The following is a 20,008-nucleotide window of genomic DNA, read 5'->3' as shown; positions in this document are numbered from 1 at the left end:
GTTTTTGGAATATTTACCAAATAATTAGTAGAAATATGTGAAAATCCTGAATACGGTCATCAGTCAGCTGTACAAACATCTTAGTCAGACTGCTGTTTTCTGCATTCTCTTAAGTAGCGGGATTTTCACACACAATCATACACCAAACATCCCGACTACTGCAGCCATACCTGGAGCCAAACAAGAGATAATTGTCTCAGTGACGTTTCATCTGACATGTTCAACACACAATTATTAACAAGTCATGGGATCAGTGATGGATATGGCTTGTTTCGTAAAAGCCTCATAGAAAGGGGGCTCAATTGCTCTGTACAGAACAAGCGAAACACAGTGTTCGACCCACATCAGAAAAACTAGGTGTGGAAGAACTCCCATGTTTAAAATTCACATTTTGGTCCGCACCAAATGGTAACCCTGGTCTGCACTAACATCTTACATAAGTGCAAAAAAAGATGACACGTTGCCTTCAGTCAAGGAGCCTTTTAAGGACCTGAATAATGTGAAGTGTGTCTTTCCAACTGGCAGCTTAAATGGAAATAAAAATGAGCAGAGTTTCGCACTGACGTTCCTCCAGCCGCCAGCTGCCATGGAAAACAGCTGGACGAGCAGATTTGCACTGATTGGACAGTCTGAAGCGATGAAACACATCGAGAGTGGAATAATGAGGACATGTGGCACGGAGATGATTGACAGAGAGAAGAGCAAGGGAGGGAAGACAGAAAAAAATGAGAGCGAGCAAGAGAGACCGAAAGGGAGGGGACAGACAAGTTATTCTAGATGCAGACAGCTGACAGAAAGTCCAAAATAAGATGGAGCCATCTAATGTGCTCCCACTCGGCAGCCACACTCACAAACCATGAAGGAAACACATTGTCCAATACTTTCACGCTCTTAATGGTTCTCAGGCAGAGAAAAAACGGGAGTTGACGTCAAGCTGAGTTAATATTGTGGTTTATTGTTTTCCCATAGAAAGTGTTGTTTCCTATGATCACATTTTCATATAAAAGAGACACAATGTAAAAACTGACTCTAGTGTAGTAATAAATATAAAACGCCGTTATGAGATAGAAAAAAGTGGAGGAAGCGGGGGCTACAGAAAAAAAAGAGGGACACATCAAAATTGACCTGAAACTGGAAGAGCTCATAGATTGGTTTACATGTCTATAAATATAGACTCACACCTCGTCTGCTGCGCGCACACACACACACACACACACACACACACACACGCACATTCAAACAATGCCTTGATACATGAAGTGTCACACACACACACACACACACAAACACACACACAAACACACACACACACACACACACACACACACACACACACACACACACACACACACACACACACACACACACACATGTTTACACACGCATACACACAATGCAACATACATTTTCATGTTTAAAACTCCAGCCGGTCACGTTTGACAGTGGGCAGACGGGCGGTTAACACAGGAGATAAGACTATAGTGTATATGTGACATGCTAGATACAATTACCATACTTCTTACAAGGTGAAGCTACCAGGAACAGTGGAATAAAACTACAGATTGCTATCTCTCCCAGCACTGATGGAGGTGGACGGGGGGTGACGCACGTGATGATGCAGGACAAGAGAAGGGGGCTGGAAGGATGAAAAGTGAGAAGTGCTCTTGTTCATTGTCGCTCGTAGACTCTGGTGCATATCACATCATCTGCTCTCATGGTCTGAAAAGAAAGAGAGGCCAGTGAGGGCGTTTAATGAGTTCACTCGCACGCACTAGGGCAACAAAAAACAAACAAATCTTGTTTGTGAATTCATAATAAAAGTATTATTTCACAGAACAGACCTCAGTGTTGGTCCACCCTCAACCTCATAATTTAGACTTTTTTTTTTTTTTTTAAACGACTCCAGTAGTTAAAACCAACATAATCCCACTGTGCCAAACTGTTGAGAACAAATGCTGTTTATGGAAAATTATGGGGATAAACATGCTCTGCTCAGCAAAACATTCACACACTCTTCTGCTGCTGCTGGCTCTTAAAAAAGCAGTTTGTGGGTTTGGTGTTTGAAAGCAAATCAGGAGCCTTAACTGTGAGTTCACTGCCAAACTCTCAACGACAGTTCTCACTTGAATGTTGCTTTCTGTTTGCATTTTGCAAAGTTCAGCAACAGTTTACTCCGGAGAAGACAGTGGGAGAGGCTTGTGTCACCTACAGTTGAACTGGTTTACTGGTAAAGCTGATCTGATAATCATTCTAAATGCATGTGAATGTTTTTTCTTCTTCTTCTTTTTCTTCCTAATTGACCTGACGCACAGGCTGGGTGGGATGTTTCAAAAAAGTACAGCTTTGTTTCTGCTTTCAAAAGAACAGAAACAGACTAACTGGTATTTCGATATAATTATTAACCCCGATTTGATGAGGGATTATTTATTTATTTTAGCTGTCAGTTTGAAAATGTCAAGCATGAGCTTTATATCTCATTCCCTGGACGAGTTGATTTTTAACGATTTGCTGTTTGCATAATATCAAACAAAGGCGTGTAATCTAGATAACGTCTTTTTGATTGTTTGCCAGGGCAGTATTTAGAATTTGAGAATAGTATTTTGGGAGAAATTATATAATTACACAAGCTGAAGGCAACACAGATTATAGCCTGCAAGTCATGGTGTAGGTTTGTTTCACAGAAAAGGACCCAAATAACAACAAATAATAGAAATTCTTAGGGTATGAATATAAAAAGCCATATACAGACACAAAACAAGTCTTGAAACATGACGTGAACCCGAAATAAAACCATTTGGTTTATGAAGAACCTGATAACTAAATTGATTCTGAGTAGGTATGATTTGTTGGAAGGTGATGGGGTTATGCCCCTCCCACTGTCTTGAAGGCAGTCCTGGCCTACCTGAGAGAAATCTGTTGTGCTTTTAGAAACAACTGCATGTCTCTGCTCTCTATTTGTAGTCTTGTCAGAGTTGAATTAGGTCAAATATTGTGGCTCTATTCCTACACAGTCTTCATCAGCAGAAAGAGTTTTCTTACTTGACGTCCAACAAAAATGACTCAACGTGCCGGCAGGGCTGATGTTGCATCAATATATTCGCAGTATGTTTTTTTTTTTTTTGTTTTTCAAAAATCTGAGAGGGGATTTAAAGCTGAGATAAAGTAAAGTCCATGAGGTTTTGCAGAGGTCAGATGAATGCAGTCTGAACTCAGAGAAGTAAAAATGAAGACTGATGATGAAGCATCAATTCTATATACTTAGTTTAAGGTTTCCATTTGAATTAGCCTGGACACATACAGCAATTTGTTTCTACTCTATCTTTAGTATATGTTGCACTGTTCATTGAGTCCCCTAGATGGTCATTATTGTGCTCTTATTAAGTCTGTCTGATCATGTCAAAATTGTATTACTATCTGTGCCAGTCTGACTTTCAGGGAAGCTTTTCATGCTCAACAGGCACAACATGAATTCTTTGTAGTTTTTCTCTTTGGTATCTGCAGTCAGCTCGTAGCTCTTGTTGGTTTTCTAATCCAAGACCCGAGTGCGTGAAAGTTTATTTTATTTCATTTGTTTACCAGGATCAGCTTTCCGTCAGCGGTGATCTCACGGGTCCAGGATGTCTTTGGTCCCTCTCCTTTCTGCAGAGTCTGCTCACAGCTAATCTTACTGTCCGTCTCCCAACGTGGAAAACTCTGGGGACAAAGAAAGTGCAAGGAAGCAAATGCCATTAGAAGAGTTATGTTAATAGTTGGAAATGTAGACCAATGGACGCGCAGAAGATGCTGAGGGACAGGGCCATTATTAGAAGTGTCTAATGAAGGGACAACACAAGGAAGCTGGAGCGGGGTGATCACTGAGGGGTGATAAGATGTGATGTGCTCATCGTTAGAAGAGGGAAGCGCTGGCTGGTTGAACGTGTTTGCTTTGGAGACGGCCAAACAGAGGCCACCGATGGGAAAAGAGGAAGAGTAACGGGGAGAATTAGGGAGGGACTGAAGGGCATGGAAGGTCAAGAAGGGGGGAAAGAGTGGAAATTGAAGGGGGTTGTAAAGAGTGTGAAGGAGTGCAATGTAGCACGATAGGTCTTCAGAGACCGAGGAAGCTGTGCAGTCAGTCTAAAAGTGATGAAAAGAAAAATGAAACAGACTGATGCAATCTGGACAGTTCTTTCCCGATGCACCCACTTTGTCATTGTGTGCATATTTTCAGGGAGAGTAGAACGGAAAAACACAAATTACTCGTGTGTGTGTGTGTGTGGTTGTGTACCGTGCAGGGACGTCCGTCCACTGTGCTCTCATTGAACTCCTGCCCCACAGTGAAGGTGATGTGAGTGGTGCGGACTGTGGTGGAGGTTTTAATAGACAGCGTCTCTCCGTCCTGCGTGATCTCCACCAGTGGTTTGGAGGCCGCCTTCACTGCAATCTTCCGCAGCATCACGTTGACACCTGAAAATCGACACACGCGAGGAGATTTAGATGAAGCTGCAGCTAAAGACAAAAGCATGTGCACGCAGTGTTGTGGCCTCTTTAATATGTAATGCATTCATCAAAATCAAGATCATCCCATGACGAAATGGGAACTCCGCACAAGGCAGACATTTAAAAACAAATTTCTCTGTGTTAATTTATTGCGTGCAGCCGACCCCGGCACACGCTTCGAGTAACTGGAGCAGACCTGCGATTGATGAAGGAAGGGAAACTGTGAAGTCATTTGAAAAAGCACGTCTGCACATCTGCATTCTCCCCAGACTTAATCATTTTTGCATATGTACACACTCCCAATGTTAAATACTCTGATTATTCGATTGATTTAGGCATATAGAGCATAGTGATGTAGGGCAGTGTGCATTAACCCTCCGTTTCCATCTTCGAGCAACCAGAGACAGAGTGCACAAGCACAACCCTTCAATCACAGCATCATAGCCGTTGCATGAGAGCCTGCATGAACACTTGCAAGTTTTAGTTGTTGCAAACTTGCCTCAAATCACCTGTTTTTAATGCATTAAAAGTGGTCTATGGTCACTATTATTGCCAGTTGATAGATTCCACCCATAACAAGAATTGTATCAGAAGGACTTTTTCACCTTTTATCTGCCTAATGCTGCTAATTTGAATCATATACCTAGGTCTGTATAAACCTCCTTTATGTGTTGTGTATACTATAATCAAAGTAACAATCTGTACTTAATTTAGCATCTTAGAAGATGAAAAACATGTGTTATTTGTTACTTCAATTGCAAATAAATTCAAGCAGAAAGTGAAGAAAAATGTACCTCCAGGAAAATATCTAGACGTTAAACCTCAAACATGAATAATTGTCTTTTTTCTCTTAAATATATTCAGAATTAAATCCTAACATGTTGCTAAAGAAAAACAACTCCTTACTCGAATATTGTAAATTTGATTAGTTTTTTTGTTGTATCTTTTGTTAGTTGATGATGGCTCTCGCCAGCCTTTTTTGAACTGTTCTACGAGAGAGGTAGTGAATATTAAACGGGGAAGGGGAGGGAGGGAGGAGCACAGGATGAAGGGAGGGTGGGAGAATCTGTCAGACGCGGGACAATGCTTTGTGTGGAGTGTCCAGATTTCTGCCCAAGTGTGAGGGGAAGTGTGTGTTCATCTCCTGAGTGTGTATCCACCGCCGAGTTGGGTTTCACACTTCTCACCTCTCACACATTCCCACCTGTCACCACGTGTAAATATATACACAGAGAAATGCACAGTCATTCAGCTTGCAGGATATCCAGCATGCACACTATCTATGCTCTGTATGTACGGCACATTGTGTGTGTGCATCGTCATTGTTCAGAGTGTGAAGACACTTACCATGCAAATTCCTTTTTTTTAAAAAGGAAAGAAATTTTATCTGGAAGATGGGCATGTGTGCTTAGAATTATCGATTTTTTTGTAACAGTACTTAAGAAATATATATAATATATATATATATATATATTATAAAATGTCACTCCAACTATTAAACTAATAATCTATTTCTTCCACTGCATGAAATTCTTTGGTGATTTTAGACAAAAATATTTAACAATTGTCAGAAGGTTTAAAAGATAAGGATTTCCACATTTATTGATAATATAAATTCTGTTGACTTCCCTATTTTTATTATTATGCGCACATTTCTCACAAATTACTTATATTGCATGATAAAGACTAGTAAAGCACTGGAAATGTGTCCTACATCAGTCTGTTGACTTGGACCTCGAGGTCAAGTGCTGGCCTGAGGACCATTTGGGAGTGACAGAAGGGGGCCGAAGCTTCTCAAGTAACTACCAGTTGTTAAAAGTTTGAAATTACCTTTACAGACTCTTTCAAAGCTGAGACCAAAATGGTTAAATTCACACAGATATGAATTCCAGGGACTTGCATGGCCACTGTGGGACAGACGGTCGGAGTCAGAGGTCAAAGAGCAGAGGCCAGAGGAAGCATTTGGGACACATGGGGGAGGCTGGGCCATGAGGGAGGGGAGCAGGAGTGAGGAAAGAGAGAGAGGATGGATGGATGGAAGAGGGCAGTGGGTGCTGACAGCCCGCGTCCAGCTGCGTTTTGTCCCGAGTGATGCTGGGATTTTGAGTGGAGCATTCATATCTGTCAGTCCTCCCAGCGTAGAGGAATATAAGGGGAACTCATGCCGTGGTGTCTCGGTGATAATAAGAGAACTAGTTTGAAGGTTATGACATTTATCCTGCATGATTGTGTGGCTGAAGTGTCCGAAAGTCGGTGTCTTCTTCATGGAAATCACACATTTAGACAAATCATTACATAAACCCTATCCTTTCATTTATCAGCACGGTGCCATTTTTCCATTTGTAATACACACTTCCTCACCCTCCTTTCTCTGCTTCGAACATGAAACGTCACAAAGAGTGATGGAGACAAATAGTTAGAAGTTAAATGCTAATTGGTGCATCAGGAATCAGGAATCTGCTCCTGCCATGTGGTAATGGCTCTATATTCAGGACAATAGTGCTATTTGACATCTGCTTCGATATCCAATGCAGCTGTGTGTGTGTGTGTGTGTGTGTGTGTGTGTGTGTGTGTGTGTGTGTGTGTGTGTGTGTGTGTGTGTGTGTGTGTGTGTGTGTGTGTGTGTGTGTGTGTAATAGAGATAAAGGGCAGCGTTGTTCATTGTAATTAGTGGATCATTCTCTCCGTGATGACATGAATTCCAGGTGTGCGTTGGCAGGACGTCCTCACGACAACTGATCACTAATGACAGAGGATTATCACGATATACGCGCACACCCACCATGCAAAAAAAAAAAGTTGCGCCAGAGATTTGGCGCAAATGCAGACAAAAAAGAGAAACTGTGCAGCAGGTGTTCATCCCTCGTTCTGTCACTTCAGATCATGGTGCGACTGTTCTGCACTGTATTGAGCCATAACGCCCCCCTTCATAACACACGCGCACACACGCACGGACGCAGTCTGCGGCTGTGACACAGACAGATGTGCCGCCGTTTGTCTCTATTGTGTTCGCAGGGAAGGCCAAAAGGGGAGATGGGAGAGAAAAGGGGTGAAGCTGGCTGGGGGCCAAGCTCTGAGTCTTGGGTTCTGCAGAATTACAAAGACCCCCCACCTATGCAGCAGCGCACAGGCTGATCCGAATTGATGCAGAGAAAGATTTGACCTACAATGTGATGGGGAAAAAAAACCCTACAGTTTGAGATGACACATCAGATCTGTGTCTTCGCCCTGTGAAATGGGTCTGAATGCTTCAAAGGATTCAGTAAGAAGGACGTTAAAGCTGCCAAGTTTGAGACATTTAAAAGCCAACCACTTACCTAATGTTTTTAAGATCTCCTCGAAGTTCTCAGAGCTCTTCATCTCCCAAGTGCCAGAGAAGTCTGGGATTTTGCGTTCCATGTTGTGTACAGGTAAATTGCGGATAGTTGGAGGTGAACTGTCAGGTCCAAGTCTGCTGGATGCGCGCCGGTGTCTGTGTGCGTCTGTGCGCCGAAAATGCTCCAATTGTCTCTTCTAAAGCTGGTCTGAGTCTGTGGGTGTGCCGGGTGGTTTGACTCTGCTTGTTTTAGTAGCGTCTGTCTTTACAGCAGGGCAAAGAGGAAGCCTGTCAGAGCTCTTGTCTCATCTATGCACCAGTGCGCGTTATGAGCGGGTGCGCTTCAAATGAATTGCACGGAAAGCGCAGAAACTTGAGTTGGGATACACACGCCCCTTTCTCTACGGACACGCCCCATAGGCCAACAGATTACGGGATAAAGTCTGAGATCGGACCTCACCACGCCTCAGAAACCAATCATTGCGCTCCAGAGTTGTTCCTTGCGGCCAACATCCTTGCGCACCTGATATCAGCCAAAATGACTGTACCCGTGCGCAGTGACACAGCGTCGGCTTGATACACATATTTTACAATATTTGCAAAGTGTGTAAGCTCTTGAAATGCAAACACTGCAATTATTGCAAGACAGGGAGGATGTGGTGAGGTTGATATGTTGATAGAACATGTCGTCTTGTCAGTAAGGCGTGAAGGAAGAAAGACAACTGGTAAACTGGCAGACTGAATGGCTTGGGGAGGGCAGGGGGGGGGGGGGGGGGGTCTGGCAGGCCAAGTTCACCTCGAGCCTCCTGAACGCCACCGCACTGTGTCATAAAAATAAAACCGGTGGTAATGGGATACAGTTTCTGGCTGCGACCGGTGGGCTATCCATTTAACGGGGTCTGCATGCGTCTGAGGAAAAAACACAGTGGACCCATGATGGACGCACACACAGGCAGAGATTAAAATAAGAGGTGGGACTGGCGCAGGGTTTTTTGTTTTTTTTGCCCCCCGCTGCTCGGACGGAAGAAAGGGGAGAGAGGAGGAGGGGGATGAGGAGGAGGAGGGAGACGCGTCAGACAGGGCAGGGTCAGGGGCCGGGGGGTCGGAGGTACTCCTAAACGCACGCACGCACGCACGCGTTGATGATGGATAGCAAATGGACAAAGCCGACGTTAACTATTGACTCTTGATGGATGATCCCATCCGCTACACTGCACGGCGAATTAGCGCGAAGTAACCCGGGCGACTTGGGGGAGAAACTGGTGGGGAGGCGATCATCAGGGGAAGGCCTCGGCTACAAACACAAACACAAACACATACACATACACATACAAACACACAATACAGCGGCTCAATGTCAAACGAACTCCAAAAGACACACTGACGAACAGAGGAGACATAATTTTTTGGGAAACGCGATATGCGCCTTTACGCACAGACCTGCGTCCATATCCAGCGGATTGCATCAGGCCCTGCGGCCCTGTTTGATCTGAACAAAGCTCTCCTCATTGTATCCTTCATCGGCGCGCGCGCGCGCGCGCACACACACACACACACACACACACACACACACACACACACACACACACACACACACACACACACACACACACACACACACGATTGGCCACACACCATGCCACACTCTCAGCATGTTCTCACAAGACAGCCATATCAGAGCTGTAATTTCCACTGCACTCTCCCATTCTTACTTATTCAGTTGTCTTTAACTCTTTCACTGTTTGCACCAACTTCACTAAAATTAAACAGCCAGCAAGTAAATATTGAAAGGTATATCAGACCAAAGTGGTCGGTCTAAATTTGAACAATAGTCTGGGTGTTATTGCACATAGAATCAGTCTGCCTCACTGCTGCTATGGTGGTCTGTCAGACAGTCAGTCTCTTCAGAGGAGGGGAATTGATCATGGCTGCAATCTGAAAGTGACTGATTCAAAGGTTACAAAAGCTTTGGGAAGATTCATCTTGAGGCCATTAGCACATTACCATGACATAACGAGAAATGCATCAAAGCCTACTGACAGCCTCACCCATCTTGTGTGCATGCTGTTGGGGGGGGGGGGGGGGGGGGGCTTAATAAAGACCTCTGAAATGTGTGTGATGCTGCATGTCAGCATGTGATGACAAAGCGCCGCTCAGCATTCAGAGCCACTCGACCGTGCTCTGCTCCTCTCAACTTCTCTCTCGCCGCTCATTCCTTCCCTCCATTCCCCCTCTCTTTCTGCCTCTCCTTTACCTCATGCAACTTTCTCCCCCCATCTCCTTCTGTTCTTCCTATTCCTCCTGTCAAGCTTTTGTTCTTTTGTGCCGCTCTGACACATTCCTCAAGCACGTTGAAGAGACGGAGAAGGGGAAAACAGAAGGGGAGAGGATGGAGAGGGGAAGAAAGAAAAGGAGGGAAAGTGAGGGAGAGTGTTAGAGACTGGAGTGCAGGTCATTTTTTAACTCATTGTTGTGGAGGAGAGGTTAGGGAGAGTGAGTCAGCAAAGACTGACGGAGACCAAGAGAGGGCTGGGGAGATCAAAAGCCAACCGATGATAGAGAGAGAGAAGGAAAAGTTGAGAAAGAGCGAAAGAATGAAGGCAACTGATATGTGAAGAGAGACTCGTCTGTCTTCGGAGGCATAAGAAGTATTAGTTTCCTCCTTCAGTGCCAACTTTATTTCACTCATCTCCATTTCATGATGTTCTATGTTCAACTATTGTCTTCCCATATACTCTTCACTTCTTTTGTTCACTCGCCTTCATCTTTCTCATGCTCAGATAGTTGTTGGTAAATGATATTACGACCTGCTGTCACAGAGACTGACGAGCTGTACCACGCGCTAACAAAACAGTGTCTATTGGGACTTGTTTACAGAAATGTTTGGCTCGTATTCGCATGAGCTCATGAGAGAAACCTTCTCAGTTACTGCAAAGAATAAGATGATAAGTAACACGAAGGGACGTTCCATGATAACAATCTATAACATTGTAGTTGTGCTCTTATTTAAAAATGTCAGTTTGTCCGCTGTCGCATATTGTTGCACACAGAACTATCTGAATCGACCACTGCAAAACTGACATTTAAAAAAAACTAACTTTTTGCAGACTAAACAAGGAAGCCATACTTAATCACCAGTTTTCTCAACAGTGGAAAGATTTTTCCAAATTAGAATAAGTGACTTCAAATGTGATTCTTTAAACAAAATACAGCTTTTAATTATATCGTTATGTTGGTGGTTGTCCGGAGTTGTTTTTCTAGCTCAGGAGTGTCAAACATCTTGCCCTTCAGTGGGTCCATTACTGGTCCCAGAGTGGCCGACCTTGCAAAATGTAAAGTGACAAAGATGCTATAAACCAAACTTAGTTAACTGTTCTGTTTGTTCACTATGTTCACTGAGGTTTGTGTAGATGACACAATTGGTTTAATTGTTAACGTTCTAGCTTCACAGTGAGAAACATCTCCGATTCAAACTCAGGTTCAGGGGCCTTTCTGTGTGGAGTTTTGCACGTTCTTCCTGAACTGGTACTTAGGTTTATGCCCACATTTAAAAAACAAACAAACATGCACTTGATGATAATTGGAGATGGGTTCGAATGTGAGTGTGTGTGTAGTTGTCTGTCTCTTCATGTTTGTGGTGTGATGGACAGGCAGCCTGTCCGGGGTCCACCCTGCCTTCACTCAGGGATCTGCAGACAAACCACAACAGAAATGTATAACTGAGGAGCGAACGGAGTGTCAACCTGTTTGGATTGCACTGATTCATCTTTCCACTGAAACGAATCAATGCATTTGGATTTGTTGTTGTTTAAAGATTATTATGCTATCGTTCTGCTGTTGCAGCTCACCAGAGATCAAACTTTAGATTGTCTGTCGCCCCTGAACTGAAGCAGGTTTACACCTTTAGCTGTGCTTTTTTAATTTCTGTTTCTCTGCTGGTTTCTGTTCCTTTCAAATCAAGCTGAGCCTTATCAACATTTTGCCAGGGTAACATATCGCCATGCCCACTTCCTCCTACACTGCTTATAGTTCCCTATTTCCTCCCCTTATTCAAATGGAAGAACACGTCTGACTAACATCTATTCTGTCTACAGGCAATTTATTGTCTTCATGAATCTTGACGTTGAGGATGATAAGCCGCTGTGTCACAGTGCTCAAAATTGTTTTTGTTTTGTTAAACAGTGCCCCATTTTAAATGTGGCTGTTATTACGATTATGATGCAATCGTCATTTTTGTAAAGTGGTAACATGTCTGTACTAGTTGGAGCTTGTGCATGTGAATGTGAGTGTGATTCAGCCTGTAGTAAAGTCACACTTCAGTAGCATTCTCCACTTTATCATCCAGATGACCTCCAGTAAAAACGCTCACCCCAGTAACCCTAGTAATCCCAGATGTGAACTTGACCCCAGCCCTCCGAACCTCAGTCTCCTGGAAGTCATTATTAGTGACCTTTTACTCTCACAGGAAGCCACTGGGCAAGAAGTACACATGCGAGCAGTCAAAAGTTCCTTGAATTACTGTAATTCTCTTATATGATTTACTGTATCTCTGCATCAGTTGGGGCTTAGAGCCTCCCCATGGGGCCATCTGATGAATCTGGGGGGGGGGGGGGGGGGGGGGGGGGGGGGGGGATTAACCTAATGGGAAAGAGGACAAAACACAACCTGGTGAAGTTTTCTTTAATCTCTTTAACCCTTTGCTGACATTCTGAGAAGTTTAAACCATCCTTTTGTGTTCAGGGTTACAAGCCTAAATGTGTGGGGATTACTGCTCAGACTTAGTGTCACAACAATTGCACAAACAACCAGCCACAGTGACACACGCGCTCACGGCCAACTGTTTGTGCAGCAGCGTGGGCTGCTGGCAAACTGACCCAGCAAACCATATGGGTTAGATTAGAGCGGCGGAGATGGCAGCGTTTTACAGCAGAGAGAGGCGGAGAACATGAGCAGAGGGGAGAAGATAAGAGGTGAACCAAAGACATGAGACTCTGAGTCAAATCGCACCCAGATTACTGCTGTGTGTTTGCAATGCTGTGCATACGGATGGTGTTTATCAGATCTGTGGTTATAAAACTATGGGCTGATGCCTTGCCACGGGAAAAGATGAGAATGATTGCAAGATGATTCTGCTTTATAATATATGATAAGGTGTCTGTCTGTCTGATCGCCTGTGTATTTACATGTACGCGCACGCATGTTTTGAAATCTTTCTATTCCAGAAAATATGTTGGCGTTTTCTTCCCAGAGGAATCACACAGAAAGCATGAAGCACAAACAAACTGTGTGTGTGTGTGTGTGTGTGTGTGTGTGTGTGTGTGTGTGTGTGTGTGTGTGTGTGTGTGTGTGTGTGTGTGTGTGTGTGTGTGTGTGTGTGTGTGTGTGTGTGTGTGTGTGTGTGTGTGTGTGTGACTCAAGCTGAGCCTCGTTGTGTACATGAGACTAAACCTCCAGATGCCAGTGCAGTTGCACCCAGACGCTTGTATTGCTCACACTCTATTCCTTTTGTCCTTTAGACCCCCCACCCACCCACCCACCCACCCTCCATCAACCCCAACTCCTAAAATTCCCCCCCCTCCCTCTCCCTGGAGTCTTTGTGGTTCTAATTATCGTGCTCATTTGTTATGAGTTGGTCTGGACAGCCGGAGAGAGAGAGAGAGTCGAGAGAGGTCTGATTAGGAAGGAGGAGAGCTGAAGGTGGCTGTGTGCACTGAATCAAAACGAATAAAAGTTGTATTTATTCTGGAGCCACTAGCTGTCTGATTCCTTCAGCGTTTCCGTCTGTTTTTGCGGCATTCTCTGTGTCACTGCCACCTACAGTTTTAACGACACGACAACTGCACTGTAAAACCGTATTGTGTGGCCTGAACGATGCCGTCGTGCTTCACACCAGACAGGAAGGCCGGGGACAACAGGAGGGGATCATTGAAAAGAGAAAAGGGAGGTCAAATGTGTAAAGAAAGGAAGTGGAGGAGATAAAGGTGTTTTTTGAGGAAGATTGTGTGGAGTACAGTGAGCTGAAGTGGACTGGGAGCAGAGGGAGAGCTGAGAAACAAAACAAGGACCGGTTCCCATACTTTCATTGCTCTTCACCTTATTTTATGCCGATGGGTTTTGTTTTTTCTCAAAACCTCAAAAAAGTTCAGTAGAAGTGCAGCGCTGTGTTTATCGTGTCACCCCTCCTTCTTGCATCCTCCCGCTCTGCCCCTCCACCCTCGTGCTGCCTCTCACTCTGCACTCATTCTCTTATTCTCCTGCAGCCTTTCCTCCTCAGCCCCAGTCAACGATTGTTGTCCACTTTGGCTTTTTCCTCAGCTGGTATTGTGTCTCAGCAGGCTGCTTGTGCACGTGCATTTCTGTTCTCTGTGTGAGTTCATGCATGTATTTCCATTTGCACTCCTATGATGTGCATGGCTCTATTTGCGTGTGACCTTATGATGATGATGGTGACGATGTCCTCATGCAGTAACTGCAGGTCAACCTCTGGTCACTGTTGCTCATTGTGACCTTAAAGACTGGACACTTACCTGACAAAATAGCCCCAGATTTATGACTTTTATTGGGGTCTTGAGTGGCTTGACTTGCAGCAGCCGTACATATTGAGCAATTGTGCCTCAAGGCCAAAAACAGATAACATGAGGTTTCAGTGGTAATGTGATTTCTTCATGATCTTGTGACTTTGGCAAAAGGCCTGTGAGAAACTGGGAGGAAAAGAATCACAAATGTGTTGGAAAGTCGAATCACAAACTAAGAATCAATTGTATTCGTCTGCCTGCAACCGAGTGGAGAGTCACAGGAGCTTCAGGCTCTAAATGCAAAGAAAGAAAGTTCTTCATTTCTTTCTAAAGATAACCTTCAAGCACCTTCAAGCAATAGTTTAGGCACTTTAGCGACACAGTGAATGTCATTTTTCATTTTACAATGAATTTAATTAGATATTATATTTAATTCGATGTCAACATTGTTGAGCCGGAGTGACTCTCCCCTCATCAATTTTCTTGCACATGTAGACAGATACAGAATCAAATAACTCCACAATTTGTATATAATGACATGGGATTTATTGTGATAATTTCTCTGGATTTTCATTTGTTGACCTACTTTAGATCGGATTCATATTGTCTGTGAAACCAGAAAAGGAGCAACAGCAAAAATGTTTGTGTCTACGCATTTGACGTTTTGAGAAATATGCCACATATTTACTGTCCAGTTGATGTATATCCATCAAAATCAATATCTATACATCTGTATGTATGTATGTATATATATATATATATATATATATATATATATATTAACAAAACTGAGTACAATAGTGGTTATTTATTATCTGATATGAATGAATTATGTTAACACAATATTCAATTTATAAAATAATTAGACCTATTGTACTTTTAAAAGAAATCATAGTTCTTGTTTAGACATATCAAAAACATGATTTAAATGTACACATAATACACTTATACAGTGCAGTACCCTTACCTATATACGCGTAGGCTATATCTATAATCAAATACATGTACATAGATTCGTACCTGCTTTTAGTGGAAAAATGATCCAAATTCTAATGTTTTCTTTGTGTTTTTTTTTTTTTAGAAATGGGGTATTTCCAAACTGGATAAGAAACTGCATTTAACTTCTTTCTTTCTTTTTTTTTTTTTTTTTTTTAACCTTTTCGCGCCATCTAGTGGTAAAAGAGAGCATGTGTCAGATTTGAGATTTGTGGCACGTGGATGTGCAGCATTTGCAACTCATTTAATCTGTAACCAGTTGTCAGTGCTGTTTCTATCTGTTGTGGTGCAGTCAGTCATGGCTGGAGGGACACGAGGAGTCAGAGCACATTAAACGTTGTCCACAAACCCACATTTGTGTTCTTGTCTCCGTGGGAACCGTTGAGACAAAAATCAGTTTTTGCCTTAACGTGAGTGTAAGCTTGAGAAGATATCAGGATAGAAAGATAAAGGAGGGTAGAATTATTTCATTAACACATACACGTTTAGAACTGAATTTATTTCAGTGTAATGGAGGCGAATTTAAATCATTGTGGTACCAGCTTTGAAAGCTGGACACTTATATAAAAAGTGTCTACTCAGCTGTTACGTTTTATGAAAACCTAACAGATATTTCAAACTAATTCTGCTTTTTCTAGCCACTGCATCCCAACATGTTTATTTTTTTGTTTTGTTTTTTAAATCCTTGTATCAACAAAGTATTTACTCTAAGACTCCAGAAAGGACAGTTCATTAAATAGAAGTTACATTAATTTTACTTTGAGAATTATACAGCAGACGTTTATGCAAATCATGAACTACAATGCTAAAAAAAAAAAACAACAACATCCCACATATCAAATACTGAGACACAGACAAATGTCTTGGTCATTTGGTAAGAATTGTTGAATTTTGTAAAGGACTGTGGGGTGGAGATTTAACAGAGGCTTCCAGCATGAATTTGTACAAGAATGTGAAAGGAGATACCCAGTTTGATCTGAAGTTATTCATACCACTGAGTTACTGGGAGGATTTTTATGCTGTTTGTTGGTTTTAAACTTTCATGGAAAAAGACACAAGTAATCAAGCTTCAGCCTGAATCCAAACTTAGGCACACATAAACTCAGTATTTGAATTTCAAATACTTTGGCTGACAGGAGAGTTTTACATTTTTGTCTTATACTTGTAAACAATATGATTTCTAATAGTGATGGATTTTCTCATATTCAGTCTGCTTCTGTTTCCCCACTCTTGTGAAGGCTACTTACATGACATTAATATGATTATGTTTCTTTAAAGTGACTGAGAGACGGTTTTAGATCTATGGTCACACAGTGTTTATAAGGCAAAATGGAAATCGGTGTCTAGTTTTCATGACTGAAAATAATGAGTGTTGTTACAGGACACTTTTGCTGAAATTCTGTGAAACGTTCCACTTGGAGTGAGATACCAGTGCTTTTTATTATCTGTGATGATCATATCTTAGCCGCAGTTTCCTGTCTGCACAGGATTTGGATTCTGGGGCATGACTGGTGTGCACTTCATTGAACCCAGACTTCTTTTTCAATCTTTTTTTTTTTTTTTTTTTTTTTTTTACAGTAATCTCCTTCAAATTTTTGTTGTTTGGAAACTTAGGACTGACGAAGCAGTGGTTAGATTTTTGCTGATTCGTGGAGAATGTTTTGAGGAAATTGGTTGAGCTCAGGCAGTTACGAGTATTATCATTAACGTCAATGTTCGGATGTGTTGTTCGGTACACAAGTTTGGAAAGTATCAAAGAGAAAATAAGATGTAAAAAAAAAAAAAAACAACTTTGTATAAATTTATTGACAGATCAAATACGTAGATTTCAGCATCATATTTGAGCAGTCCATAACCAAACATTTCAAAGCAGACCATCGCATGCATATAAAAGTAGAAACATTTCAAGAATTCAAAGAAACCTTGAAAATAAAAACATTTTCGGTATCTGCAAATAAAGGAGCACTTTATACAAGAAATGAAGTCGGAACCAAGTGTAATATCCAAGATCGATGATATGATATTAAGCGCCTACAATCAACTTTACGTAAAAACAGAATTGAAAGCGTCACAACAGAAAATTGGTACAAATCGTACATCCACAGGTTAGTCCATAAGGAGGGAATTCTGCCATAAAAAGAAAACTCCAATCCTCATGAGGCTAAAAACAAAAAGTAAACAACAGGTCGTGTACATCTGTGAGCACGGATCATTTACATTTGTTCTGAACCTGTACAAAAATAAATGGTACAATTCTGTGAATATATAAACATGACCAATACTGTTTTCCAATATTTTCCCATCCACTAATTTTCTTGTGCAAATGGCACGACCAGCCCATCACAGGGCAAACAGAGAGACTCACACTGTCACACACACGTTCACACTGATGGTGAGTTTGAGAGTCACCAACTGAACTCAAATAAATGCTTTTAGACTGTTGCAACAAAACCAAATACTTTGACAAAACCTCCGCAGTGTAAGAACAAGCCACAGAATATCTAACCCAGGATGTGAGAGGTGATGGTGATAATCACTACGCCCACTGCGTGCCACCAAAAACTATTTTTTGATTTCCAAATATCCTCTCTGTAATATATCTGGGAAAAAGAAACAAACAAACATGAAGAAAGAAGAAAGAAAATCCCTCTCCAGGTGGTAAATCCTCCAAAACAAGAATTACTGTTGGAAATTGTCTTTGAAATGTATTTAAAGGAGAAACGGATGCATACTAGGAAAAATGGGTGATATACTGGATAAAAAGGATGATTATATGATATCAGACATTTTCAGACTATTGTTTCCGTCCCTACGTGCCTTTTCTTAGTAAATGTGATGTGGTGAAACGTCTCTGACAAAAGTGCACTTTTAAATCATTGAAATTCTTTTGAAATCCCTGATGTGCCGCTAATTACATTTTTTTTTGAATCCCTAAAAGGTTAGTAGCCATAAATCACGACAGGTACGACACACAACAACCAGAGCCACGTCATTCTCAAGCCGTTTGCGTGACCTTTCGTTTGTGGGTCCTGGCATCCTCTGGCATTGTTGCTGGGCTTTAGATTCTCGGAGTTTCCCTCAAAATGCACAGGCAGGCATTGGTTCTCCAGGACTTCGCAGGCCAGGATGAGGTGTTTGGTCTCCTGTCGGATGCTCCTGATGCCGCAGGTCCCCGGCTCACTCCTCACCGTGACAAACGAGAAAGGCTGCTGGCTGATGCACAGGTTCTCCTTGAGCACCTTCCCTCCTTTGTTGGAGCACACGGCCTTCACCCTGTCCAGGTCGTCTGGGTGGATGAAGGACTGTGTGGGTCTGTCACAGCCTCCGTTGTTCCTGATGTAGGCCTCCCACTGGTTCTGGTCCAGAGAGGTCGGAGTGCCAGAGCGAATGTGGCGTTTGAAGAAGGTCCTGAAGCCGTTGTTCCATTTGGAGGCCTGGCAGGGAGACGTATTCTTTGCCTGGATTTGATGACCCAGCAGGGCACAAACAGCCAGAGAGAGAAAAACTCCGGAAGCAGCCATTACCCAGCAGTCCTGTTGTGAAATGAACATTTCGAAGTGTGAAACAAAACAACAACCTCATATTCCCTTTCATTGCATAGTTCTCATTTGCCTTTACACCGTTGAGTCGACATGCCAGCTCATAAAGTAAACAGTACAGTCCCAGCAGCCAGTCTGTCTGCCGTTTTCAGTCATGAAACCAAGAGGGGATGTAGAAACTGTCTGTTCACATGCTGAGAAAACCTCCATACCTGATCGTGGCGGCAGAAGTCACCTAAAAGCTCCAGATGTTGTGATAGTTCTTCTCTCTGCCCTTCAGTTACGGCTCCACATTTCACTTCCTGTGAGTGTGACTGGGAGTGGCCTCAGCTAAACTGTGTGTGCATTGCATAACTCTGTCCACATGGCTGCGCCTCAGATCCTCAGATCCTCAGATCCTCAGATCCTCAGATCCTCAGATCCTCAGATCCTCAGATCCTCAGATCCTCAGATCCTCAGATCCTCAGATCCTCAGATCCTCAGATCCTCAGATCCTCAGAGCTGCCTGCCTCCCCGCCTGCATGGTGAGAGCTGATCTAGTTACTGCTATAAATACCTGCCAGGGCTCCAGGGAGCTATTTCTGGAGGCTCACTTGAATGCCGCTTCTCCTAAGTCTGCTCCTCCTAAATGATATACTTGGTATACTTAATAAGTATGTGGTACATTTGCATTTGACCTGGATTCGGTTATAAGAGAAAACATTTATAATGTCTATATAGAAAATTGTATTATAGTGAAGAAAGACATCAGTGAAATGTGAAAATTGTACCTCTGAGGATAACAATGCTATTCACTAATGCAGCGATTACAATTTTTTTATGATTATGCTTATTTCCCATCATGATTATCTAAAGGCCTGACCCTTTTGCCTTAAACAAAAAACACTACAACCAGGAGTTTTCAAAGTGCGGCAGGAGGAAACATTCTCACAAAACTTGATGTACTTTGAAACCCGTCATGTGCTTTATCTCACACCAAGAACTCTGTTTGGAGGTTGGACTTCCTGATGTTTTTGTTGCTGATAGTTATGATCCAAAGTCATTCAATTCTTAGACGTGTTACAGTCCGTACGGGGTCAGGTGGACTCAATGGATGCCAGACACTACCCTGGAACGAAAAACTCCTTTATTGAAAACAAACAGCAACTAAAAGTGCAAGAAAT

At 42.6% G+C, this 20,008-nt stretch overlaps 2 protein-coding genes across 2 annotated transcripts; both read right to left on the bottom strand.

The window, feature by feature from the left end:
• Nucleotides 1-934: 934 nt before the first annotated feature.
• crabp2a (cellular retinoic acid binding protein 2, a) lies at nucleotides 935-8,354 on the bottom strand. The gene is made up of 4 exons (XM_080470862.1): nucleotides 7,797-8,354; nucleotides 4,268-4,446; nucleotides 3,577-3,693; nucleotides 935-1,719 (listed from the first exon to the last, which is right to left on the bottom strand). Exons 1-4 carry the CDS (start codon nucleotides 7,876-7,878, stop codon nucleotides 1,669-1,671), a joined length of 429 nt encoding a protein of 142 aa, XP_080326988.1. The 5' UTR covers nucleotides 7,879-8,354; the 3' UTR covers nucleotides 935-1,668.
• Nucleotides 8,355-17,093: 8,739 nt separating this feature from the next.
• On the bottom strand, nucleotides 17,094-19,325 carry LOC308114681 (angiogenin-2-like). The gene is made up of 2 exons (XM_080471761.1): nucleotides 19,058-19,325; nucleotides 17,094-18,839 (listed from the first exon to the last, which is right to left on the bottom strand). Exon 2 carries the CDS (start codon nucleotides 18,825-18,827, stop codon nucleotides 18,246-18,248), a length of 582 nt encoding a protein of 193 aa, XP_080327887.1. The 5' UTR covers nucleotides 18,828-18,839; nucleotides 19,058-19,325; the 3' UTR covers nucleotides 17,094-18,245.
• Nucleotides 19,326-20,008: the final 683 nt, after the last annotated feature.

This window comes from Lipophrys pholis (assembly GCF_963383615.2).
Source record: "Lipophrys pholis genome assembly, chromosome: 9".
Classification (NCBI taxonomy): domain Eukaryota; kingdom Metazoa; phylum Chordata; class Actinopteri; order Blenniiformes; family Blenniidae; genus Lipophrys; species Lipophrys pholis.
This window is presented reverse-complemented; position numbering and strand designations above follow the sequence as displayed.

Excerpts from the sequence above, each read along its gene's own strand:
- crabp2a (XM_080470862.1), bottom strand. The coding sequence starts at position 7,878 with ATGGAACGCAAAATCCCAGACTTCTCTGGCACTTGGGAGATGAAGAGC. Across the intron at positions 3,694-4,267 it reads TGGACGGACGTCCCTGCACG|AGTTTTCCACGTTGGGAGAC; the intron begins GTACACAACCAC and ends CTTTGTCCCCAG. Across the intron at positions 1,720-3,576 it reads CTGACGGAAAGCTGATCCTG|ACCATGAGAGCAGATGATGT; the intron begins GTAAACAAATGA and ends CTTTCTTTTCAG.
- LOC308114681 (XM_080471761.1), bottom strand. The coding sequence starts at position 18,827 with ATGGCTGCTTCCGGAGTTTTTCTCTCTCTGGCTGTTTGTGCCCTGCTG.